At 48.9% G+C, this 27650-nt stretch overlaps 1 protein-coding gene across 1 annotated transcript; it reads right to left on the bottom strand.

Moving 5' to 3' along the window:
• Positions 1-3273: 3273 nt before the first annotated feature.
• Positions 3274-27627, bottom strand: ZDHHC7 (zinc finger DHHC-type palmitoyltransferase 7). The gene is made up of 8 exons (XM_025427023.3): positions 27385-27627; positions 15163-15248; positions 11716-12047; positions 6396-6520; positions 5887-5983; positions 5328-5409; positions 4460-4590; positions 3274-3801 (listed from the first exon to the last, which is right to left on the bottom strand). Exons 3-8 carry the CDS (start codon positions 12028-12030, stop codon positions 3625-3627), a joined length of 927 nt encoding a protein of 308 aa, XP_025282808.1. The 5' UTR covers positions 12031-12047; positions 15163-15248; positions 27385-27627; the 3' UTR covers positions 3274-3624.
• Between the last annotated feature and the right edge of the window lie 23 nt (positions 27628-27650).

Raw genomic sequence — 27650 nt, 5'->3', positions numbered from 1 at the left:
TGTGTGAGGTCACACAACATGGGAACCAGCGGGCACAGACACTCTCAGTGGCTGTGCTGGGAGGGGTCAGGATGGCGTTTCCTACAGGAGGAATGCAAATACTAGAACTGGAACCCAGTCTGGCTACACTGTAAGCCAGAGTGAGGACAGAATAAAGGCATTTTCAAACAGGCTACCATGTTGAACACCTTGACTGGTAACACCCCTTTCGAGGAACCAGCAGAGAATGTACTGCACCAGCTGCAGAATCCAGGTGTGGAACCCAGGGAAGTGGGGGCTTGAACACACGTGCTTCCGGATGACAGCTACACAGCATAGTTGGAGGAGCCAGGCTCCTGGAGCAGGAGCGGGTCGGGGAGGCCGGGCAGAACAACCCGGGGACCGGAGGCTTGTTGGGGTAAAGACCTAGTGAGATGGACCAGGACACACACACTGCACTCCTAAGAAAAGCAAGACACTGTGCATCACAGGACCCTACATAGTTTAGCAGATCCGTAACTAGTCATCCTCCATTAACTACATAAAGAATAAGAGAGGTCAGGGTATGAATATACTGGGTCAGTGGGGAGGGGAAAGGAGGGCAGGCCAGGAATCCTGGGAACCCACGTGTTCCCAGGACTGCAGAAGTGTCGTGCACAGAATTCACTGGTCTTTTCCATCAGGCCTGGCAGCTGAGCTGTGTTTCCTTTTACAAAAGCAAAACCAGCCACAGATCTACATCAACTTATCTTCCCTTTGTGTCTTCAAGCTGTCTTTGCTTCAGCACTCAGTTGGATAAGAAGCAATGCGGTTTGAAATCTGGTCCCCAGTCAGTACTGTACATAGCTTACCCTTTCACCAAGGGCACCCGAATGCTACTTTGGAACCACCGTGGGTTTTATGAGCACCTCGCTCCTCACATGCTTTTTCTGGGCTGCCCAGCAGGATGCTTTTCTCGGCTTAAGCAGCCAAACCAAGTTCACATATACTAGAAGATAGGATTTAGCCTCCTTCGTATCTGGGTAAGACTTTCATTATCCATTTCAACACAAATGTCATACTTCTATGTAAGGAATCTACCCTAACACCCCAGTAGGAGGAATAGGGAATATGGCAGCAAAATCCTGCACAAACACAAGCCGGAGGGCTGCCGCTGGCCTGGCAGCCAGACTCAATGCTGCGTCTCCGGGTTCCAGGATCTTTGTGCTCTGGCACGTCTGAAATGCCAGCAGGCGCCTCGGGGAACAGTGTGCGGAATCCACGTGGGTGTGCACAGCGGGTGTGCCCGGAGCTGCTCGTCCCCCTGGCTTGGCCATGGGGGCGCTGGCACAGTCATCCTCTTCACAGACCTGTGGCTCCTTCAAGCACAAACATTAGAGTTGCTGAATGAAGTGGTGGGTGCCTGAGACTCTAGGTCCAAGAGAGATTTTTATAAACTTTTTATTTCAAAGTGCACTTAAAAAAATTACAGGAATGCTTCGAATAAAGTTGGACAACACACACCGACTTCGAGTAGATATAAACGTGGGAGATGGTCCGAGAAGGCAGCGCCCAGTGGCCAGCACCATTAAGATACTGGAGCATCTCAGGGCTACGTCCACAGGGCAGGAGGGGCGGCGGCAGCCAGACCTGGTGCTGACAGGCAGGCAAGAGCCAACCACCCAAAGCATGCTGATGGTCCCTGAGGACCTGGGCCACTTACCCCACTGTTTGGGGCCAGTCAGTGGCAACTTTATTTCCTGTAAACGTGACGCCAAAGGACGCTTGATTTGCACACACTTGCTAAGTTTCACAGGGTTCAACCACTTCAACCATTTTTTTTTTTTTATTGATAAACAGGTATACATTATTAAAAGCCTCACACTGAAGCCGAACACACGTCCACCCCAGACAACAGATGTGCAAATGAGTATGCAACACGACCTCTGGACACTCGTCGTGTCTGGCCCCCCTTGGGCCTGTCCCGCTGGTGGTGACACGGCCCCCCTCCCATGGCTTACACGTGTGTGCAGAGACTCGGTCCATTTCCGAGACATCCCACAGCTCTGCTCGCCGGGCAGCAGCTGTGTCTCAGGTAGGTCCCCCTGTGGATCTGCATCAGCAGTGACAGAAGCCCTGATTAGGATAGGATATGGATTAATTAAAAACAGAAACAAAATGGTTCACAGATGAACGGAATGGCGTCAAAGCCAGGAAGGAAACACCAACTCTTCTCAGTGCGCAGGCAGGCTGGAAGGAGAGCCTCAGACTCTGTCACGGATCGCTTCCTCAGGAGTCCCACAGAACAGGTACGGGCCGGGCAAGTTTAAGGCGAGTCCCCAAGAGGGGAGCTGTTTGCTTTCTGAGATCATTTTAAGCTCTGCACCGGACATCTTGTTTTTATCACTTGTGACGTGGGGAGAGAAACAAACATAAAGGATACAAAAAATAAAGCTGTTGCCATCCTGAATACTTTCTGCAAGTGAGTAAGGCTCAGAGTCCAGGGGCTCTGCCTTGGGGTCCCCTCACGTTCTCAGCGATGCCCAGAGGCCGACATCTGTCTCTCTCTGCAAGTGGCTGTGGCCTGGCCCTCCCTCCTCCACACCCACCACCACCACCAAGCTGCACAAAGCATGAGGCCACCGTGAGCCTTCGCTGTTCTCTCACTGAAGTGCCGTCTCTACACTGCTGATTTGGCTGAACAAAAAAATGCCAGTTCCAAGGCCCTCACACGCTCAAGATCTTTAAAATAAAGTTATAATAGGAGGGCAACGAAGGACCACACCGGAGTGATTGTTCTTTGGATCAAGATATTCTCCAAAATGCAATACATTCATAGTAAACCCCACGGGACGAGGGTCCCATGGCAGCTCTCCCCTCTTCCCTGAAACGTTGGTTTCTAAAAAACAGCTCATTGGCTACACGCAACTATCACCTGTTACGTCACCTAAACACTGCCTAAGCGCGCACACACACACGCACGCACGCACGCACACATACACGCATAGACATACACACAGAGACACACACACACACGCAGACTTGCTGAAAGGGTCAAAGCACGCCTCTTCCAGGGCAGTAGGAGTGTACCTAAAGCTACCTTCACTGTTCAGTGCACAGACCTTTTGCAAATTCAGTGCAAAGTGTCAGAGCTAATTGAGACCAAAATGTTTTTCTATGTAAACGCCTCTTCTTGATCAAGGGAGTGTACTAATGAACCCCAGGGTCAACAGGAACGCCCTGAAACCATTGGATGGACAATTCTTATTCACTGGATTTACTTTTTCTTTTTCTTCATGATTGAAAAAAAGCAGCTTAGTACACAGGATTTTAATAACCCATGTAATATCCCATACAACTTTAGAAAATGCAAAGTATCCTTAACAAAAATCCTAACTGTGCAGGAAGATAATGACATTTGGCTTCTTTATGTGGCCACATACCTCTCGTTAGTTGTATAGGCGAAAACTGGCCAGAGCATCATCCTGTCACTGGTTTGGAAAATCTGCAATCTGTGACTATAAATATATAAAACTCTGCTTGCTGCAAGCAACTGGTCTGTATATGTTCCGTCTGCCCTATTGGTCACAGGTGAGCTGCTGATACCCTTTCAGACCCAAAATAAATAACTTAAAGTCTGTTGACAAGTCCCGGCATGAGGAGGCCTCAGACAGAAAACTCTGGGCCTCCTTTCTTGGGTCTGGTCTGCAGTTGCCCAAACCGGAAGCCAACAAAAGGGTTCATCCAGAGGAGTGAGGGGGGCCCCCCAAAGACAGACCGCATCCCCTCCCATCGCAGCCTCCGCTCCCACGTTGGCTTCTCACTCTTCAGCCTCTCGATCTCCTGGAAGCAGAAAGGAACGCATATGGGCAGCAGCCCCAGTTAGAACCCCCAACACACGCAGGTCAGGCCTCAGGATCATACTGGAGGTGCCACCACCAAAGTTGGGAATCCGGTTTCATTTGACAGCCAGATGCTCAGGTGACATGTGGGCCCTCAGTGGTCAGCAAAGCAGACTCTCCTTGCTGTGCCAGCCCCAAGGCCCCCCGAGGACATGCAGGATGCAGGCTGCAGCCAGCAGCTAGCAGCACACAGCCCAGGAAGCCCCAGGAATGGCAGGAAGGAGCCAGTCCTCTGGGTCAGGCCCTCACCTTTTGTTCATTTGTTACAAGTATTTATCAGGTGCACAATTCTAGACCTATAGTTCAAAGGCATGAAGGTAATCCATTTGCTGCACCTCACCTAGCTGCTCTGGTAGGGCTGGGTCTCCCAGAAACTGGGGAATTTGCCTGGCTTTATCTGCCTGGATCTATTGACTCTCATATCAAAGTGATCCCTGAATCTGCATCTCGCATAAAGATAGGAATGATAAACACAGAGAACCTAACCAAGACTGCCCTATCAATCTCCTGAGTTAATACACCCGCGGCTATGGGGGCCCCAGGACCACCCACTTACTGAAGCCAAAAGTTAAGCGAGTGCACCAGAGAAGGAAGCGTACCGTTTCATCGTTGCATATGGAGTGGATCTGAGTGCCAAACATAACTGCAGTGAAAGTGAAAAACAGAAGGCTCTCAAGGCACAGGAAGATCAACAGGATTACAGTCACGGGAGGGGAGAAGTCACTGCATTCTGCGAACAAGAGAACGCAGGCTGTGAGTGGGCACCAGAGCAGGACAAAGCACAGGATGGTGCGGCATTCAGCTCAGAAGAATCCTTGTGGTACCAGCCCTGGAGCCAGCCTCAGCGTACTTGTGCTGGCTTGTAAATGGGCACATTCATTGTTCACCGTGGGGTGGAGGCAGTCACCCCACCCGGGTGCAAATCCACCCCCCCATCTTTTGGTCAGCAGTTTCCAGAGTACCCGAGATTTCTGTGAAAGCTGTACCTATGTGTTGAACCATGCACTGGCCTTCAAGGGAAGCTAGGAGAGGACACCCCCTTGCTTGGCCACTGCCCACAGGACCCTGGGAGGTATGTCTGGCCCATCCCCAGTCCTGTCCAGGGAGGAGCAGCTGGGGCACACCACAATGCACCTGCCACGGTTCACTCCAATCCAGTAACACAAGGACCACACTGAACAATTCCCAGCTAGCTAACCAGAAGACAAATGTGATGTTTGGTGGAAGGAGACGAATTTCCAGGTAGTCCTGAACTCTGCGGAACTGCTTAGCAGGAACTGTTACGTGATGAAGGAAGGGGTACGTATATGTGGCTTCGACACACTAGCCAAACAGTGGACCTGAAACCCATATTCTTCACTAAAGGGATTTAGGAATTGACTGGAAAATCGGTTCATTCAGCTCTTCCCATCCTTCCCATTCATCCCAGCATGAATTTGTGGGAAGGGGACACACAATGTGACTCACCAGTCCACTGCCCTCGGACACAGGAAACGAACTGGAGTCCACAGAGGATCAGAGCATGGACTGAGGACAGAGCTATGTACATCTGGAACAAGAGAGAAGCTGATCAGCAATCGGGGAGCAATCGCATATTTCTAGGAGCAAAGGCCACGTTCACATGTTTACTTTATCATTTCATTCATCAGCAAATTACTGGGGGGAGGAATCCATCAGGACAGCTGACAGCTGCCACCCAAGATCATCCTACACTAAGGAGCACAATCTCACAGAAAACGCAGCAGGGAAGGGAGTCCTAACACATTTCAACAAGACCCTATTAGCAACTGTGACTCAAGGTATCTGAGGGAGAACGAGATGCATAAAACACCTAAAATAGTCACATAAGCAACATACATTTCTTGCTTCCTGCCAAGGACCGCACAGAATAATAATTTCAATCTCAGAGAAAAGGTTGGAGAGAGAGAGAGGTCTGATGTTAGAATAAATTCACCTGCTCCAGGCAAGATTATAGTTAAAGAATTTAAAGCTCAATATAAGTCACCATACAACTACTTTTACTCACAGTGAAGAGCACAAAAAATCTCTGATTCTTTTCTCCTACACAATTGTTCACCCATGGGCAGTGATGATCCATTTTCCGAATACATCTTTTGCAAATACTGCAAAGGAGAAACTTGGTTTTTAGTATTCGATGCTATGAAATACACAACCCCAGGTCACACATCCATACACAGAATTCAGTGCTGGCAAGAGGCCTCAAGAAGGGGTTCCTATCCTAGGGAGGGGGCTGTGTACCTGCAGCGGTGGGCACCAGGCTGCCCTAGGGAGGGGGCTGTGTACCTGGAACGGGGGGCACTAGGCTGCCCTACGGAGGAAACTGTATACCTGCAGCGGGGGGCAACAGGGCTCCTCTAGGGAGGGGACTGTGTACCTACGGGGTGGGGGGGGGGCACCAGACTGCCCTAGGGAAGAGGCTGTGTACCTAAGTGGGGGGCATCAGGCTGCCCTAAGGAGGGAACTGTGTACCTACAGTGGGGGGCACCAGGCTGCTCTAGGGAGGGGGCTGTGTACCTGCAGTGGTGGGCACGCTCAGGCTTGATACAGCAGCACTTTGGGCACTTGTAGATGACTTCTCCAGGCTTCAGCTGCAAACTCTCCATGTACTCTTTAGTAGCATTCCCTTTGGGTACTGCCCCCTGCAGTTTAGTAAGAATGTGTGTTGGTCGGAGAGAAAGAAAGATTAAAAAAAAAAATCAATAAACAAGGATCAATCTTAGATTTTATACACCGTAAAATAACTTGTAATGCTGTCGCTGCCACTTAAAGTACATTAATATGAAAAAAAGGAGTGCCTGGGTGGCTCAGCTAGTGAAGTGTCTGTCTCTTCATCTCAGCTCAGGGCTTGATCTCCGTGTCATTAGTTCAAGCCCCACACTGGGTTCTATGCTGGGCATGGACCCTACTTAAAAACCAAAAATGAAAAATAAATATCTAACTTGAGCAGGATTAGAAGTTTTACTTTCCATGAAAAATAGCACATGTATTCAAACGAACTCAAAATACATTTTTATCTTTCATAAACTGGCAAGTCACCTGAGTTCTTTCTAGCTTCATGCAGGACATACCACAGGCAAGGTTTGTTTGTCGAGCCACTCCAACTCAAGGGCAGCTGATTGTCCCTGCAGGGTGCCAATGTGTTCTGTGGACACCACTCCCCTGTCACCCCATTCTAGGGCAGGGCTTTGTGATAAATGTGGGCCACATAGCTTTCCTATCAGCTACAGAAGAGCAACACTGAACCAAATGATAACATGAAGGACTTTATCTCATGTTTGCAAAGTTGTGCTATACATCTTCGTCTGCTGTCCTCATCAACAGCACTCGTGCACACATACCTGGACAGCATGGCCCTGAGCCCCTGACATGATACGGTTGGGTGGTGGGGCGACCCTGGGAGTAGCAGTGTCAGGGGTGGCAACAGTGCATTTGTTGGTGCCCTCCATGCTGGCCCAGGTGAAGAAATATGTGTTCAGGTAATGCCCACTGATGGCAGGAGTCGTTCAGAGAGCCGTCCGTGCAGAAGCCAGGGGCAGGCAAGGCCTGCACAGCAGGCAAGGAGGGCCTTGTTCTTTGGGCAGTGGAACTACTCAGTGAACACATCTGTGGGATGTGACTCCAGAAGTCATGGCAGGACGCACTGGGAAAGATGACCCAGTAGAGTGGAGTTTCTAAACATGATAAGGTGGGAATAAGGTCTCCTCTCCCATTGGTTAACACCATGGAGCCTGCACTTCGAGCAGAAATGCACATGGGGAAGAGCAGCCCAGAGCTGCAAAGGGCATGCAAGCCTGAGGAGACCCAAGGTGGGAGCGAACAGTGGTGGGGACAGCAAAGGACTCCTCAAAGCCCAGAAGCCCAGGCTGGCATGAGGGCCAGAGATCTGAACCTGTGGGTTGAGGGCCAATATCCATGCCCGGCAAAGCTCAGCAGCAAGTGTGCTGGGCCTGGAGACTGGGGAGTCTCCAAGGCCCCTGGCAAATCAGACCTAAAGCCCCGTGAACCAGCAAGAGGCCAGGCCTCCACCAGGCACCCAGCGACGTGAGGACAGGAGGGGCTGCTTCCAGCCCACCCCGCCACCACAGTGTACTTCCCTCCACCATCCTAGCATGGCGAAGCTGTTCCACTCAAGATCCTAGCGCTTCCTAACACTCCAGTCATCTCCTTGAAAAGTTAAGGTTTAAAATGTTTGGGCTTTGAAAATTTAAACCAGAATGTTAGGTAAAGCATTTTACTTAATTTACATACCACATTTGAAGTCTTTAATCAAGTTTTCTCCACTGATCCAGGAGTCTTAAAGATATAATGGTTTTCTAAGTCCTGTAATGTTGTATACACTCCTGGTGGGAGTTCAACGTTATGTGTTTCCATAACAGGAGGAAACGGACCAGATTTCAAAACTCCATGTACCTTAATTTTTATGAGACACAAATGTTCTCTTCTTCCATAGTAAAAAAAATGTGATCAGCTACAATACCCTTCTAGAAAGCAGGACAGCCCAACATCTGTACTCGCTCCTTCAGAAATGTGGATTTGGCACTTAATGATTCCAATTAGATCTGTTCTGTGGGGCCACTCTTCCTTACTGCGGGCAGGGAGAGATGGACACCTGAAGGACAGAGGAAACTCCAGGAGCCAGTCCTCCTCTTCCATTGGTCTGCCCTGACAACAACCTCCACAGCCCAATCTCACAGTCTGTCAGGGGCCGAGTGCATTCTTGCCCTTGTGCTCCTCGGGCTCCACAGTTTTATTTACACTGACTCCAGTGGTGTCTGTAGCTTGCCAGTAGTCCTAATATGTGGCACAGCTGAAACAGTGACATCAAATGGACAAGGGACTGAAATGGGACAATTCTCCAAAGAAGACACACAAATGGCCAATAAGCTCATGAAAAGATGTTCAACATCATTAGTCATTAGGGAAACGCAAATCAAAACCACAGTGAGGTACCACTACATGCCCATCAGAGTTGCAATTGTCTGAAAGATGAACAATGGCATGAGGATGTGGACAAGTTATATCCCTCACATGCTGCTAGTGGGAACATTATTTTCTGCCATGGAAAATAGTTTGGAAGTTCTTCCAACAGTTAAACAGAGTTACCACGTAATCCAGCAATTCCACTCCTAAGTATCTACCCAAGGGAAATGACACATACACCTACAAAAAGCACTTACACATGAATGTTCATGGCAGCATTATCTGTAACAGCCCTAAAGTGGAAGCAACCCAAATATCCATCCACGGATAACAAAAACCTATAAACAAAATGTGTCATATCCATACAATGGAACATCATTTTGCCATGAAAAGGAACAAAGTTCTGATAAGTGCTACAACATGGATGAACCCTGAAAACCTCATGCTGAGTTTAAGAAACCATATAAAAGGCCCCATCTGGGGATCCCTGGGTGGCGCAGCGGTTTGGCGCCTGCCTTTGGCCCAGGGTGTGATCCTGGAGACCCGGGATCGAATCCCACGTCGGGCTCCCGGTGCATGGAGCCTGCTTCTCCCTCTGCCTATGTCTCTGCCTTTCGCTCTCTCTCTGTGACTATCATAAATAAAATAAAAAAAATTTAAAAAAAAATAAAATAAAAAAATAAAAGGCCCCATCTGATATGATTCCATTTAGATGAACTATCCAGAACAGAAAAGTCCATAGACAGAAGGTGGGATGGCGGTTGTCAGGGGCTGGGGGAAGAGGGAACTGGGCAGTGATGGCTAAGGGGTGCAGGGCTGCCTTCCCAGCTGATGAAAATGTCCTAAAATTGACAGTGGTGGAGGATACACAACCCTGAATACATAAAATCCACGTAACTGTACACTTTAAAAGCATAAGTTCGTGGTGTATCAATTATATTTTAATTCAAACACTGATATCCAAGACCCCAAACTCCTCCTCCACCTTGGAACTCCCTCCCTCCTGACATTTTGTCCAGCATTCTCTTTAGTGACCCAGCAAGGAGAATGAATGTGCCCAGAAGGACAGGTGCGGTGCCATACACGTACCTTCTCCCCATCACCTCTTGGGGCTTCCTCTAAATGCTGAGACCTTTCCCCGCAGGAGGAGGGGGGCTGGGATAGGAGTTGAACTGCAGGGGTTAGGAGCAGGGTTTCACTCCCAGAGGGAGGCTCTGCTGCATAAAAGGAAATGGGGAGAAAGCCCCTGAAAAGTCTCTGAGGGGAGATCCAATTGGGCTATGATCAGAGATTCCACAATCTTTGTGCAGCAAGGCTCCAAAGCCAGGGGGCAGACCTTGCATCTGACAGGCAGACCTGTCCCACAGTGCTACTCCCAGCTGCCCACCAGCCGGGTCTACAATACTGTCCTCTGCCCAAGACCCCCACCAGGCAAGGGACAGGGTGAACAGGGTAGGAAAAGCCCCTGGGATATGAACTCAGCAAAAGTCAAATAAATGTGCATATAAACCACATTTTATAGACCACTGTTTTAGTGCTGTGGAAAGCAGCTTTCTTCAAATGACACTCCACAGGGACAACTAGCACCTGGCAGTGCATGCTTGTCCCATGGCATGGACAGCGGGAACCTCTCCCCTGGGCGGGCGGCTGCCCACCCACTCGGCAGCCCTCGGCATCTCCTCCAGGCTCTGGGGCAAGCCTAGAATCTGCAGTCTGGATCTGGAAGGGAATCCTGGTTGAGCTGTAAGGGTCTGCACCACTTCACCTACCCACAGGAGGTCTCGAATAAAGAACCTCAGATAAAGAACCTTAAACCCAACATAGAGGTTCTAAATCCAGTGGCCTTCAAGACATCAGGGACCTAGTGACCTGTGTTTGGTCTGGGCCCTTGTTATTCTCAGGGAAACTGCTTCCCAAAGGAGCCCAATACACGGCCTCTGTTTTGTCGACAATACACCTGAGTCAGCTCTTTTCCTGTGTGTGGAGCCTGCCCTCTGCGGTGCAGTCCCAACCCACCCCTGCTGGAGCCAGTACAGTCATCAGGGAGCTCTTCCTCTGCTGCTGTACCAGCCGGACCTTGACCCTCTAGCAGCTAGAAGGAGGTATTGGCCTCAGATTTTAGCTGATACAGAACAATTAGATAACTGTAAACCGAAAGAACTTAGAGATAATATCTAAGATTTAGCCCAAAAAAGTTAAAGTAGTTGTTGACAGTCAAAAGACAACTGAAAAGATTAGCTGAGTGGTGAAATCTAGAACCCAGATCTCTTAGCCGTCAGTCTGTTCTTTAAAGGAACACAGTATTTAAACCAACCAGGAGGGATTTTAGAAATCTAGTTACAATCTTTCCATTTGCACAAACCACCCCTTTTCCGTTCCTGCACTGTGACATCATTTGTGTTTGAGCGATGTTTATTCTCCAGTTAAGATGTGAAAAATGCGGGGCACCTGGCTGGCTCAGTCAGTTACACGTCTGACTCTTGGTTTGGGTCAGCTCCTGAGCTTAGGGTCATGAGACTGAGACTGAGCCCTGCTCAGGCTTCACACTCAGCAGGGAGTCTGCTTGAGACTTTCTCCCTCTGCTTCTCCCCCCCCGCCCCCGCCCGTGTGTGCATGGGTCCGCGTGTGTGTGCTTTCTCTCTCTCATAAATAAATAAATCTTTAAAAAAAAATGTGAAAAATGTGGGCTGCTTGGCTGGCTCAGTCAATGGAGCAATGATTCAATCTTGGGGTCAGAGTTTGAGCTGCATATTGGGCATAGAAATTACTTTAAATAAATAAATAAACTAAAAAAAAAAGAAAGACATGAAAAATGCCCCAAGCCTGTACCCAGGAATTAATAAGGAGCAGGAGGCCCTTCGCCAGAGTCTATGGTGCCACACAGAGGGGATACAGGGCAAGAGTGAGTACTCACAGGGTCGGTGAGCATGGTTCTCAGGTGGGACGATAGGGCCAGCACCGCCAGGCAGTTAAAAAGGACTCCGTTGACCACAGAGTACCAGAAGTCTTTGGAAGGCAGCAGCATGACGAACGTCACCACAAAGTCCGCATAGACGACCAGGAGCCACGTCATGACGGCGCAGATCATGCCGCAGCCATCGCGGATGAACCAGACCCTATCTGCCATGTCAGCCTCCGAGGACGAGGAGGACGAAGAGTCGTAACTGTCATTTTCAGCCAGGAGAGGATGATGTTCGACATCCCGCAGCCGGTGTCCTGATGACGGCATGATTTCCTCGGCACACCCTAGAGGGGAAATGGACAGAGCCGATGAGGCTCGGGGGTCACACACGCTTGCTCATGTGCCACCTAAAATATGATGAGTTCCTCTGCGCTTGGCTGTCCCATGAAGACTGTCTAAACACACACAGCAGAAAAGAATACATCAATTAGATCAGAACTTTAAAATCTTCCACCTTGGTGTCTAGTTGACAGCCTAGAACACAACCAGCCCCACTGTGTGGGTGATACCTAGACACATGCATGCTGCCACCTAGAGCCAGCCACAGAGGAGCAAAGCAGTGGAAGGAACAGGTCAGATACAGGTTGCCATCCTCACCACCAAGCCTGCGCTGTCACATGTGTGCAGAGCCCCGCCCCCCAAGCCCCACACCATCCTCCGCTGGCACGTGGACCCAGAACTCCAAGAACCTGCCCATGTGTCCCCCCCCGCCGCCGTGCCCGGGCTATAGCGCCAAGGCCAGGGCCGAGGCTTGTGGTGCGCTTGCCCTGGACTCTGCACTGTTTCTGGAATGCCGTTCTCTCTGCTTTCATCTCTCAGAAGTTTTCTTCACTTGCTAATCCATTTGTTCAGGCCTCCTTGTGAGACCTTTCCCATATTTCCTACAGCATCTGATATCTAGAGCACTCGGGGACTGAAGGAACTCACAAGAAACTCTTGCTGGACCGGTTTTGACTGCTGCTTTCATGCATGCCCTTCTGTCACCAGCGTGCGACCTTAAAGTAGCTGGATACTCGTGATAAACATAGAGAGGGGTCTGTTCACCTGGCTTTGAGGGGTTCATACCAGGGACAGAGAAACACCAACAGCATTGATCAAATGGCCCAGGTGGTTCCTCGGCACCAGAGCTTAGGCAAGCGCCCTGGGGCTGCCACCAGCCTGCCACCACACTGTCTCTGTGGCCTGGGCGCAGCTTCTTTTCCCTCACACACCAGCGGAGCAGTGATGACAACAATGGTGCGCGAGCCTGCTGACAGAGGTCACATGGCCAAACTACCGCAGAATTCCCCCTCGATGCACAGATATTCACCAGGAGACACCTGAAATCGTTTCCCCGCTGTCAGTAATGGAACCCTGCTCTTAGGTCTGACAAAAATAGCCTGAAGGTTTTTTAAGTGAAACAGAAGAAGAGAAAAGAGAAAAGCCACACAGACAGGTCGCAGCCAGCCATCTGGCCGCACCTGCTGCCTCCTCGGCCAGCACTGTCACTGCGCCATTGTCCTCCCTGCCACGGAAACCCTACGCGCCCCCTAATGCCTGAACTTCCTCCCTCCCCAGCCAGCCATCCTGAAAGGTTTTTCTTCCTCTGAGGAATCTTTCGGAACACCAGACACAACTCCCTGAAGAGGACAGTGGACACTGGTTCTGCCCACACTGTCGGCCCAGCCCCATCCTGTCAGGGGCAGAGACAGTGACTGGAAGTCTCTTCCTTCCCTGGAACTCCCAGGCCCTGCTCATCAGTGCTGCCTGCCGTGTACAGACCCCTTTCTACCTCAAGAGAGTCCTCCGTGTCTCAACTCCTGACTCACAAGGAGGCTCTGGTCTTCTGTCCCCCACCCCCATCCCTGTTGGTGTGTGCACACTGCTGGGCCCCAGCAAGTGGGTGTTTATCATCAGGCAGACCCAACACCAAGAAGCTGGTCCCCTTCTCAGGTTCAAGTCGTTTCCTGGTGATTTCCACAGGAGAGTCTCAGTGAATCCTAACCATACATCATCAAGCACGTAAGCTGAAAAATCCCTCAATCAGAATTCGTTTTGCTTTATGGCTACTCAAGTGGGACAGTGCCCCTGACGAGTGGGCGCCTGCTTGCTGAGCAGTAAGACAAGACACCACAGGCTAGCTTTGTGCCAGAGCATGTCTATGCAGTCTAAGTTCCATCCAGAAAGCACGCACAGTAAACAAACACCGAACCAGTTCAGCCCAGCCTTCCCGAGGGAGACAGTGGTGAGAACTCCCCCAGAGAGCGGGGTGCAGCCCTGCAGTGGCCCGCCCCTACCCGGGCTGCAGATGGCAGGTCTATTCCTGAGGGAAGAGAAGCCACGAAGACGCCAACCCTGGGCGTGGTAGGAGATTCCCAGACCAGCTGACGAGGATGTCGATGCATAATGTTTGTGTGCGTGACAGCCAAATTTATAAAATCCACCAGAAGGCACAGGGAAAATAATCTGATACCTGAAAGTCCCTTTATTTTCAGAAACATAATCAATGAACACAGCAGGGTACGGTGGCTAAGTTCAGCTGTCTGGAGTCCACCCCGGGCATTCTGCTGAGTCACCGTGCGTATCTCGTGAACATGGCAGGAAGGGCGGGGAGGAAGTGAAGCTGCAGCCCCTTCACACAGAACCAGTTTGCGAATGAGCAGGCGGCATGGGCGCTTGCAACGCGCTACTAAGGGTAGCAGTCGCTGGGGTAAGGGTGCGTCTGCACGCTCAGTGCCCACTGCCATCGAGCCCCTTCTCCCCAGCACCGTTTCTTTTTTTTTTTTTTAAGATTTTATTTATTTATTCATGAGAGACACAGAGAGAGAGAGAGGCAGAGACACAGGCAGAGGGAGAAGCAGGCTCCACGCAGGGAGCCCGACATGGGACTCGATTCCGGGTCTCCAGGATCACACCCCGGGCTGCAGGCGGCGCTAAACCGCTGCGTCACGGGGGCTGCCCCCCAACACCACTTCTGAGAGGAAATCCAGAGGCACCACGCAGCAACCCACAGGCAAGCAGATGGCATGTTGGCACATTTTGACTTTAATGGCTGGTTTAATGGGATTCCATCTACACTCCCAAACCTAAGCTTAGTTTATGCTCACGTTTGAGAAAGCTCTGTTTCCCAGAACATGGCAAGCGGCACAGGAGAGCTTCATGACTTAAGGGGACAACCATCTGTCTGTCCACTGTCACTCGGCACTCACCTAATCTTCTACTACCTGCTGATAACTTATAACTTCACGGAATCCCCTACCAGAGGCACGTCTACCTTCAGGACAGATAGTGAGCAAATCAAGGTCAGCAGGTAGGAAGACTGACCTTCTGTACCTCCCATGCTGCCCTTTCAAGGAACATAGTCGGTGTCCAAGGCAGAAAGGAAGCGGTGACGAGGCACCTCCAGAGTCACTCCCTTACCTCACAAACGATCTCTAAACATTACTTGAACATCTTGCGCCTTTTCTTCAGGATCTTAAGGTGCATAGTGTCCTATGTGACAGGATCTGAAAGATAACAAGATCCAATTAGAAAAGTAACTTATTTTGTGACAAAAGTATGTAACATTTCGTAGGATAGGATTAATTTGGGGAGATATATAACCAACATAACATTTTACACGGGAAGTTGTTATTCAGAACTACCCTTAACTAGGAAGGAAATCATCACTCCGTGTTTTCATTACGAGTAAACTATGAAATTATTGCCAATCCTGAAAATGAAGTAATATACTTTACATCTGTTCATTTCACCCTCCTGCTATCTGAGCCCTGGCATTAAATACAAGTCTAGAAGCCAAAATCTCTTGGAAAGATTCCCCAGGGACCATCCACACCAAACCAGACTAGCCTGTATTTCAAAAGTCAACAAGTGTTTTAGCAGCCACAGCAAGACTTCCAGAGAAAACAGGAGAGGTGAGAGGTGCTGGACGGGACACTTTCGCCAGCTACGGGAGGGAGCAAGTCACGGAAAGGGCAGCAGACACCTGAGGTTCGCCATATACTGAAGGAAGAAAGTCCCAGTTCTCACTTCCCTGCTGGCTCCTGTTCACTGGCAGGTGAGTGACCAGATGTGGCCTCTCCAGAAACACTTATCTGGCCTGAAGAGAAAAGGCCTAAGATGGGGGGTGGGGACCTCCCAAATAACTAGTCTTTATTTTCAGCACAAATCTTTTCATGAGTTTTCTTAAGCTGTCCATTGATGTCGATGTCTAGTCTGACTGAAATACAACTGACATGCACCACTGTGTGTGTTCAAGGTATACGGTAGAATGCTCTGACGGACATATAGGTCAGACTTTTGGAAGAAAGCTAAGTGAGGTCTCATGAGAGACAGAGCCCCAGAAAGGGGAAAAAGGAATTCAGAACAGGCAAAATGCAGAGTGAAACCTTAAGAAATAAGACATCCTATCTGTGCAACAAAAGAGGAACATTCTGAGAACTTCCTAGTTACTTAAAAATTAAAATGACAGAATTTTAAAATTTCAGAAAAATACAGGATTAGATGAGAGAGTGAGGAACTTTCCCATAAGAAGAATTAAGTGACAAAGAGAGAGACCTTGGGAGAGAGCCCAAGATAAAACCAGCTGGCCCAGCGTCTCAGCAGCAGGCCTTCCCGCTGAGAGTCTCGCTCCCCTCCTGGCCACGGGCTCCACGTGCCTGTCCACTCTGGCTTTACGCTGCTGCTTTCCAACAGATTCTTTCTCTGTTAAGGCAAACCCTTTGTTAGTGTCTCAACAGATTCTTTCTCTGTTAAGGCAAACCCTTGTTAGTGTCTATGTTCTGAAACCAAGACCCTTGACGAGAACAGCAGGAGGCTGGTATGGGAGAAGGGAAGAGGGTCCGGGGCCAGGGAGCTTGCCCTAGGTTCTGCCACCAGCCGGACTCTCCAGAGCAGAGTAGAGGCTGCTCACTGTCCGGTCTCAAGTTTGCCGTGCTTCCGAGGGGGCCAGTTTTGACACCTCCTCTGCCCACCATCTGCTACAAGATTCACCAGGAGCTGCTTCTCCCCTAGCACAGACCCCATAACCACCCTTCCACCACCACCCAAGAGCCAGTGTTCCCTAGCACCTTCCAGCTCTGAGCTTCTGAACTTCAGAGGAACAAACATGGACATGACTCCCAAGCTGCTGAAACTAATAGAGGTGGCTTTTTTTTTTTAAGGTTTTATTTATTTGAGAGAAAGAGAGCGAGCGAGTGCAGGAGCAGGAGGAGGGGCAGAAGGAGAGGGAGGCTCCCAGCTTACCTGACTGAACCACCCAGGTGCCCCCAGAGGTGACTTTTTAAACACAGTATTTACATATAGTAACTTTGTTCATGGAATATCTATGCAATAGCCAACAGCTTTAAATACCTAATAATATTTTGAACTGTTTCCAAATAAGCTTATGTTTAACAATGTTTTAAAATAAAACTGGCTTTGCAAAATACAAGACTGCTCATCACAGACCTCAGGTTTATAGAAGAATCTCTACAATGAGACCAAATCCCAATTACTTTTATACATTTTAAAAAATAACCAATACAGCAACCACTTTGAAAAGTGGCCTGGCACCTTCTCAAAGTTGAATACCTACCCTATGAGTCAACAACTCCACTTGTATGTATCTACCCAGAAGAAATTAGTAAAAACACCAAACATGTAAAAAACTGTCCACAGTAACTTTATTCACAATACTCCCAAACTAGAGACAACCCAAGCATCCACTGCCAGGACATGCACAAATAAACTATGGCATACTCATACAAGGGCACACTTCTCAGCAAAAAAAAAAAAAAAGGGAAAAAATTAATGAGATGTGTGATCTCACAGATATATCACAAAAATATGATACCATCTCTATGGCACCTGAAACCAGGCAAGAGTAGTTTATTCTGAAAGAAATCAAGACAGGGGTTTGAGCACATGAAGCACAAGTGAGAAGAGCCCAAGGTAACTTTCTGAGGTGATGAAATGCCCTACATCTTGATAGGGCCATCAGGGCCCTTGGCACACATATCCGTCAAAACAAAAGTCAACGAGCTGTTTAAAAAAAAACCCAATCAACACTACATTTAAAATTGTATATTTCACTGTACGTTAATTACACATCAATAAAAAAAAAATGAACAGAAGAATAATAACCAGCACAGGTACAGGTGCCAGGTGAGAAAAGTGAAACAGAAGCCAAATGCTAGCCAGACGCTTCCCCCTCAGAAACGGTGCTCAGGGCGGTGACGTGTCTTATTTCTGTCTGTATCTTCAGACAAGATTCCTAACTTCTTCCCTCACTTTCTCCTTGGCTGTAAACAGAAAATGGATTTGCAAATACAAACTGAAAACAAATAAGCAAAGATATCAGTATTTTTTGGTGATCGGTCACTCTAAAAAAAAAAAGAATCAAGAGGGGCACCTGGCTGGCTCAGTCAGTTCAGCAGGGAACTTGTGATCTCAGGGTTGTGAGTTTGAGCCCTAGGCTAGGTGTAGAGATTACTTAAAAATAAAATATTAAAAAAAAAAAAGAATCAAGATACAATTATTTTCACTACTCCAATAAAAAAAGAATGCCTACCCTAGAGTCTGATATTCATGTTTATATGAAAATGCTGTTTAAACTCATTACGGCTTTACTATTCATACACCCACTGATGACCTATAAAAAGTAAGAATAAGCGACTCTGCTTCAGGCACAGAAGCAGCATATGAAGCAAACACAAGCCATGAGAGATCTACTTAATTCAAACACGGAGAGGGGGTACCTCTAAGCACGATCCTCTCTATACCAGGCCCCAGACAGGAGCTTTAGCCCACAGGAGCTCACAAACCAGCAGAGGTGGGAATCAGGCCGGTAAATAATGTGCTAAGTGTTATCACCAAATTAGGAGTGAAGTGTGATGAGGGAGAAAGAGGACAACAGCTAATTCTGTCTGGAGGAGCCAGAGAAAGCGTCAATAAAGAAGCCAGCATGGTGGGCCCTGGGAGCAGGCAAGGTACAGACAGGAGGAGAGAACAGTAAGTATGAGGCAGCCCATGTGGGAGCAGGAACAGGAGGGCTAAGGGGCCTCAAGCTCAGGGCAAAGGAGGATGGGGAAGGACAGGAGGGGAAGGGCAGACTGGGGCACTCACAAAGTGCTCGAAATGCCCAGCTGGGGAGTCTGGAAGTCCGCAATTGTTCTGCTTGGTATAGGAGACACCAGAACTTTGGTAAATAGAGGTTTCAAAAAATAACGGGTGAGACCAAGGATGGAAGGAGGAAGCCAGGCAACTAGGAAGCCATTGCCACCTCTCAGAAGAGACAAGGCACAGGCCAGGGCCGAGAGAGGGGTGGGGGCCTGCAGAGGATGGACAGCCAGTCACCAGTCATGGGAAGAAAAAGCACAGCAAGGGCCAAGGATAAGGTCTCGTGGGGGCACAGAGAGGGAAGTGAAAGGGACCCGGAGTGTGTCGGCCCCACCTACTTCTCCTGGAACAAGGGAGCCACAAGACTGGGGGAGAGACTCCAGTACAGGACAGGCAAGGTTGAAACAGACCTGACCATACCTGGGGCCACAGAAGTGTGGGCTGGAGCTCTGAAAGGTGTCCAAAGAGCCAGCAAGGGAGCCACAGGGGCCTGAGAGCAGGAAGGCTGGAGCAGTCAGCCACACCAAAGCAGGTGCCAGGAGAGGCTCATCAGGGACCTTCCTTAGCAGGTTTGGGCAAGGGCCACGAGCTGGGAAGACCAGGTGGTGAGAAAATGAAAAGAAGCACCCTAAGTCCTGGACACATGCAGCTAGAAGGAAAAGTCGAGGGAATTTTGCTTCTTAGCTTCCACTCTCATGTATTATTTCATGGGATGCTTCAACAGCGATCCTGAATAACATGAGGGTTGGGGCGTCCCCCCAACCCCAAACACCTGTAAATCCATGGATAACTTTTGACTCCCCCTAAATTTAACTCCTAACAGCCTGCTGTTCACCTGAAGACTTATGGTAACATAAACCACCAATGAATACAATTTTTGTATATATTCTCATGACAAAGTAAGCAACAGGAATGAAAGTGTTAAGAAAATCTTAGGACGAAACACATTGACAGTACCATACTATATTTATTAAAACAAATTCAAGTATGAGTAGCTGCACAGTCACACCCATGTTGTTCAAGGATCACCGTACTTGGGTCTCCCCGTTTGCACATTTGCCACCCTGGACCCACGGGGTTAAAGTCCCCTCCCCTCCCGAGTCCCTGGGGCTCCACACAAATCCCACCATACCTCATCTTGGTCTGACCATGGCTAGCTTTTAAAAGCTGAGGACAGCCCCAAAAGTGATGTAACGGAAAGAGAATGAAGAATATATGTAAAGTTAAGCCAATTAAGCCAGTGGTCTAAGAAAACATAAGTTAAGACGCCTCGCCACGCTTGCTCCTGTTTTGTTTTTTTTTAATCCTGTACTTACTTGAACTTTTCCTGCAACTACAAAGATAATTTAAGCTCACTGCAGTTTTCTGTTTTTAAAGAATGAGAGTCCAAGTGTGCAGATGCAGGAAGATGAGCCTTCTTCCTGAGACAGAGGAAGCAGCAGTGGGGTGGGGGTGGGGGGGGTCTACATTTGAACCATGGAGACGCACTGAAGCTAAAGCCATCCACACTCCATAACACCATCCACACTCCATAACACCGTTTTCTGAGCAAGGGGTAGGGAGTGGGTTGGGGCCATTCCAAGTGCAGGAAGCACGAGGGATTGGAGCAGGGAGGCTGTGGGGAGGACAGCCAAGGAAGCAGTAGGCCCATGCAGCACGGCAGACCCCAGTTTCTAACAATGTGATGGGAGTGGCTTGCCCTGCTATCCAGAAGCCTGGCTCGCCACCCAAAGGCTTAACGAGGTTAGGGAGTAGCCAAGATGATATGAGAGAAAACCAGGGTATCAAAGGCAAGTCCTGAGCTGAAATGATTCACGGTGGAGTACAGGGTGAAGGGGAGAAGCCTGACAAGCCAGGTGACCGCAAAGTCCAAGGTGACCAGAAAGTCCAAGGAACTGGAAGTCCTAGTGAGACTAGGAACCTGGTGTGGAGGAAGTGACAAGGTAGCCACATCAGCCAAAGCAGAGCAGCTTTAAGAACTCAACAGCATTAAGAGGCACCACTCAGGGTAACAGGTAAGACTGTGCATGTGACAGAACAGACAGGCCTTGACCTGGAAGGGGAGGGAAGGAGAAGGTCTGGCACGCCTGCCCAGGGGCATCAACTTTCAGCCTCCAAGCTAAGTGAGTGCCCCAATGGGAAGACTGCAGACAGTGGAGTCCTAGCTGAACTTGCTGGAAGAATGGAGCATTCAGATATCTGCTACAGTGTATTTATGGCAATTATGTTCTCAAATGTTCTTTCCATCAATTTGCAATCATGAAAGATTTAGCTTGTGCTTTCAAACCCTACCAATAATGTATGCCATATGAAACCACTATCTTCTCTAATTATTAAATCTACAGAACAGAATATTAACTTTTCAAGAAAAAAACCAACAGAATATTAAATTAAATCCAAGTCTCAATAACATGCTGGCACATTACCCATACTGTGAATGGTAAGCTTAAGGTTTATAGAAAAGTTTTCCACACTAAGATATAGAACCTCTAGAACAGGCCTTGGACACTGCAGATCAAAGGATGGTGAAAGGAGGAACGTATCCACGAGGGGCCATTGGACTCGGAAAGGAGTCAATCTCATGAATGGGGGGAGCAGTGCTAGGTCTTCCTTCTTTCCCACTGGCCACACTTTGGTCTCTTATTGGGTCCTCTTCTTTGTAAACACCTACGTGTTGGCAGTGGCCAGGCTCAGCCCTGGGTTTCCCCTTTATCTACATGCTCTCTCTCTCTCTCTCTCAATGATTTTATAGGTTCTCAGGTCCATGGACGCTGCTAAAAACACATATATCCAGGAAGTTCCCAAACTAACCATGTGTCACTGAGTATATCCAGCTGGCTCAACAACCCCCTCTGCCCACCAAACCCTTACAACCTTCACAGCTCCATGGGGCACCTCCAACTAGTTGTTAGGGTCAAAACACAGGAGTCACCCTTCATTGAATTCTTTCCCCACCTTCCCACATTGAACCCTTCAGCAAGTTCTGTGAGTGCTACCTCCAAAACCAACCCCAATCTGACTCGGTTTCTGCTCTCACTGCTTCCCTCACCCCACAATCCACCCCCATTCAGCCTTGAGTAAGTTTTCACAGATAATAGGTCACATTCTTCCCTTACTTAAAACCACCACTTAAAACCACTGAGTGCCTCTGCAGTTAGAATAAAATCCAAAGGCCTCTCTGTGGAGGCCCTACCCAACCCAGAGTGTGTTGACCTCACTTCTTATCCTCCCCACCTCACTGGCTGTCTCCTTACTGTCTCATCACCTCCACACAGTGTTCCCTGCAATGTCCCGGCACACTCCCAGGACACTCCACACCCATCTGTGGAATGAATGCAAGAATTGGGGAGCGTGCCTGAGAAAGCCCACAGGAACATGACAGGGACTGAGTGGGATCTGGCACGGGAGATCTGGGAGCCTTGGGGAAAAGCAATTGGGGAGAAATATGGAAAGGTTAAGGGGAGAGAGGGAGAAAGGGAAGATAAACTCACTTTCAAAGGTTTTCTGGGGGAGTCTCCATTTTTGGGGTGTCACCCTGAGTGTGCAGGCTTGATGAGGTGGTCTCAAGGGCACACTCACCCATATGCCAGATGCACGCTCACCATTATTCCTGTACTAGAGCTACAGCCTAATTCTGAAAGTCAAATGGAGCAGCTCTTTTAAAAACCCCAAGAAGGTATCTGAAACCTGAGGAATTCTAAATCCAGAAGTAAAAAGAATACCAGAGTTCCAAATCTCTCTAGGTGTCCTGTCCCAGGGAATAGCTGAACCTCAATCAGGTGGGTGAATCTCAGCCTCTTTCCAGAAGTTCCTAAATACGGCTTCCTTGTTTAAAATGAAATGAACTTTTATAACACTGGACTCAACCCAATCTGAAACACTATGAACACCTGACATGTACTAATATAGCGAGCTGACAGGTGCAAATTAATGACCATGTAAGACATTATAAAGGGAAAAGAAAAGAATGGCCAATTACTACCCATCTCCTAGGCGCCTGGAGCTTTATACACATCATTACATTGAAGCTGGCTACTATCCTAAAAGCAAGGCGCTAGTACCAGCTTGTTTTAGAGAGGAATAGATGAAACCTTAGAGCTATAGTAACTTGCCCAAGCCCACAGCCAATAAAGGGTGGAAGAGGACTGACTTGACTCCAAACCCCATGTCCTTCCACTAAAATACACTGCCTCCTAGAGCGTTGGTTTTAGAAAATGCATTCTGTAATGAATAAATTGAATTAAGGAATATGGAACTCTGAGAATTCAAAACATTTCAACAAAGAAATGATATTGTAAAAGCCTGTCTCGAGAGACAATGGAATCTTCTCTATCCTGACAGCTCCCTGCTTACGAAGTGCTGCAAATAAAATGCACCCTCTCCTAGAACACAGAACCTAGACATGCACCCTCTCCAAAGCACCAGCTAACCAGGGGGCTAGTGCTGAGTGCACTCCTCATGCAACCAGGATTCATTAAGTACCTTTTACCCTCTAAACACACAGCCCCTCACCCCTTCCTACATGCTCTTGAGGATACCCCTTGCTTAGAGCTCTGCCCCTTCCGTTCTCACCTTTCCCACAACCAAGTTTAGGCCCCCTCATCTCTGGTGGGTACCTCTGCAGAACCCTAATCTCAAAGCATCCAGGTCCAACAACACTCTGTGTAGCCGTAGGAGTTACAGCCAAAATCAGTGCGGGTCACAAAGGCAGTCTGGTCCCAAATCTATAAGCCCTGTCCGTGGCATTCAAGGCCTCACGGCATCTGGTTCCCCTACTTTGTTGGGCTCAGTGCTTGCACTCTCTTCCACACAGTGCTCATGCTGATCCCCTCGCCATGCCCTTTCACCCCTTGGTGCTAGGCTCCTGCTCTTCCACTCCACATAGATGACTCTCACCCTCTGCCCAAATTATTCATTATCAAGCACTTACCAAGCCCCCACTACGTAGAAGCCACTGTAGGAAAACGTAAGTGTCTTAAAAACTGTAAGATGCTATACCAATATATAGCATTATCTTGGGCCCATATGGGTCCGGATTTTACGAGACAATTGGGTCCTTTTTTTTTTTTAAAAAAAAAGGTGGGGTTTATTTTGGGCACCTTGGATAGCTCAGTGGTTCAGCATCTGTCTTTGGCTCAGGTCGTGATCCCAGGGTCCTGGGATTGAGTTCCACATCAGGCTCCCCGCAGGGAACCTGCTTCTCCCTCTGCCTATGTCTCTACCTCTCTGTGTATGTCTCTCATGAATAAATAAATGAAATCCTCTAAAAAAAAAAAAAAAAAAAAAAAGATTTGAGAGAGAGAGAACACGAGTTAAAGGAGGTGAAGAGGGAAAGGGAGGGAGAATCTTGAGCAGACTCCCCCAGAGCTCAGAGCCTGATGTAGGGCTGAATCCCAAGACCCTGATATCATGACCTGAGCCAAAACCGAGTCAGACACTTAACAGACTGAACCACCCAGTAGCAGTAATGTGAGCTATGATTAGCAAGACAAGAACATGTTTGTAGACAGAAGCAAAGAAGTTAGTGAATGGGAAGAAATAATCAGAGAGGCAAAAGTGAGAGGAAATGCCTAAACGCTGGGCAGGGCAGGGCAAAGAGCAGACACAGAGTTCACGGGAAGATGGGATTCCCTCTTCCTCAGAAGCATAGGAAAGAAAAAGACTGATTGATACTGAGAGAGAATTTTAGCTAGAAAAGACTCAAGGTTGAGAGAACTCTCCCATTGGCCTCCGTGGCCTCCATGTTCTAGAAGGTAGTCATTCGTCAGGGGTAAAACAAAGGAGTGTATTTTTGAAGTAGAAAGGGACCATGAAAGAAGGAAGGACGTGTGTAATAAAAAATATAGCCTTGCTCAAAAGGAAGTTTGGCCTTTGGCCTTGGCTGACAATCTGATTCAGGGTGGGAGCTGGCCACACCAGAAAGAGCAACAATGTGACTCAGAGTGTGGCTTTGGGTCACACAGTATCACCACAATCAATCAATGAATCAATTACACTTCCAAAACAGAACCCCAGGAACGACTCTGAACACCGAGGCTCAGATGAGTTAACCTGGTTAGCCACACGCCATGTGCATTGTCCCCTATCAATGTTAGGAATGTAACGTTATGAATCCACAGAGAGAGGTCAACAGAAGCTTCACTTTCGCTGCTTCCTCAGACTCTGTGTTAGAAGCCTCTTCACTTGGCTGATTTTAATCTTTATCCTTTACCTGTAATAAACCACAACTGTGAGCAGAACAGCAGTCAGTTCTGCGGCCTTCTAAATAATAATCAAACCTCAGGGTGGTTTTGAGAACCCCGAAAATTGCAGCTGATGACAGAAGTGAGAGTAGTCCTGCATGACTGTTCCCTCTAGGGAGCTGTCACGCTGGTCTAAACACTTCTCAGATGTTACCCCTGAAGGGTCACACAGCAAGTTGTCAATATGGACCCTGGACCCTGGCTTTGGGGCCGAAAGGGAGTGAGATAAGTGTTTAGACTTTACATTCTGCTCTAGTGTTTGGCTTCTTTTTATACAAAATAAGCTGTATTGTTCATAAAATAGTTAAATATTAAATACAAAAATTAAACTATTTTTAAGAAACAATCCCAAAAAGCTGCTTTAAGAAAACTATCTTGTAGGATGCCCAACATGGAGTGGAGCATGGCAGCTCTCAAATCATCAGGAAAACTACTTCTCAATTCATCCCAAACATTAAGTTCACATGTAAACTTATTTCTAGTTCCATTTTTCTAATTACCGAAAACTGTGTTACTTATACCACTAAAGAGGCCCAAGCGAGGAGGTAACAGTTTCAGTAGGCATGTACCAGCCTACTCCGTACTTCTGCCTGAATCAAAACTGTTCTTACATAAAGTTCCTTTTAGTACACCCTCTCGCTGAGAGAGCCATTCTGTTCATACTAATGCTTGTCCTTTCTAGAAGAGGATTTCTGCTTTTCCAGCGGACTGATTAGCACAGCTGTAATCTGAGGCAGGATCTGAGCCATTAATAGCAGAATACTTCACACGCTTTATCCCCTTTGCTTTGAGCTAAAATATCTACATAAAAAGTTCCCACGGTCATTTAAAGAATTCTTTAGGAAACTACCTTTCATATAGTCTTGTTCTCCACCCTTTCTCAACTCAAAAAATCAACCTGAACCCACCAGTCTAACTCTCCAAATTACACAATCCAAATAACTTCAATAACTCGAACTCTTCTAATTTTCCAGAATGTTTAAGCAATGCAATTTAATACTTCATTCCATCCCACTTTTTTTTTTTTTCTTCAAATATCCCAAGAGCTTTTCATGGTAACCAAGTTCTGACTCCCTGATAAGCAAATTTTGACAAGGTGACTTTTTTTTTTTAAAGGGGGCTTTTAGGTAAGTGCAAATTGTTAAATAATGCCAAAAAGATTGATCTTACCATCTGTGCGGTGAAGAGTTTAGGGAGAAATAATGATTTCTAGACTGTCTGAGACAGGAAGAGTAAAATAAATATATATGTGCAGTGAGTACATGGGCTTCACAGACTCACTGCACAAAGGGTCAGTAGAGAAAGCTACAAGGCAGCTACCTCAACAGTTCTTACACTCCTATTTAACTACCATTATAAACTTTTTTTATTGTTGTCATTGTTTGTTTGTTTTAGGTTTTATCTATTTATTTGATAGAGACAGCACACAAGCAGGAGTGGCAACCAGAGAAAAGAGGGGATCCCCGCTGAGCAGGGAGCCCAATGCAGGTGGATCCCAGGGCCCCGGGGGTCATGACCTGAGCTGAGCCAAGGCAGACACTTAACCCACTGAGCCACCCAGGCGCCCCATAAACTGGCTGTTTATGAGCTAATAAAGTTTGTCCATCGCAGCAAAGAGACTTGGTTCCAGCAGCAACGACTCCTCGGGAGAGATGAACCTTGACTGCAGCAGGAAGAGGCGCAGACGTTGCCCCGAAGGCTGACCTGATTGTCCCAGATGCCCTCTCGGGCAACAACCGCCGCCCCCCCCCCCCCGCCCCAGACACCCAAACACCACTGACGGAGAAAGTGAAAATAACCAGGCAGATGGGCCAAGAATACGAGAATGATTAAAACTTTTTAAGAGGAAGGGAAGGAGCCACAGGCGATGCTCAAGAACGCCCCTCGTAAACCGTGCCCATAAACCGCTCTTTACAGCCCACGGGGGGCTGACGGCACTCTCTCCTTCGGGCTGACAGCAACCCCGTTACCAGTCACCGGAGGGGAGACCGCGGCTCGGAGAGTGGGTGTCATGCCCAAGGTCAGGCAAGACCCGGGCGCTGCAACTCGGGCGGGATCCCGAGATCCCCGAAGGCGGGGCGGGGGGCACCAGGAAGGGAAGCCAGGCGCGGGCACAGGGCGGGCAGAGGTGCCCCCGAGGAGCCCGGGAAGGTCGCAGGGGCGCGGCGGGCGGGGGCGACGGCGCAGGGCGGCCGAGACCCCGCGCGGCCGGGAGTCCGGGGCGAGAGCAGCCCGCCCGCCCCCGCCCGCCCCGCCCGGCCCCCGCCACGGCCCCCGCCACGGCCCGGCCCGCCGCACTCACCCGAGGCCCGGGCGGGGTCGCCCGGCGCTGCGGCTCCTCCCGGCCTGCGGCGGCGGCGACTGCAGAGGCCGAGGCAGGGACGCATCATGCGGCCGCGCTCATGGCCGGGCCGGAGCGGGCCCCGCGGCTCGGTTCGGGGGGTCCCGCCGGGCCGGTGGGAGGGAGGCGGCCGCCAGGCGCACACACGAGGGCGCGGAGCCCAGCCTGGCGAGCCGGGCGGCGCGACCCCCGGAAGTGAACCTCCCGGAGGTCAGCGGCGCCGCGCT

The sequence above is a fragment of the Canis lupus genome, chromosome 5 (genome assembly GCF_003254725.2).
Source record: "Canis lupus dingo isolate Sandy chromosome 5, ASM325472v2, whole genome shotgun sequence".
Taxonomy (NCBI): domain Eukaryota; kingdom Metazoa; phylum Chordata; class Mammalia; order Carnivora; family Canidae; genus Canis; species Canis lupus.
The sequence above is the reverse complement of the archived record's forward strand: the minus strand, read 5'-3'. Positions and strand labels throughout refer to the sequence as shown.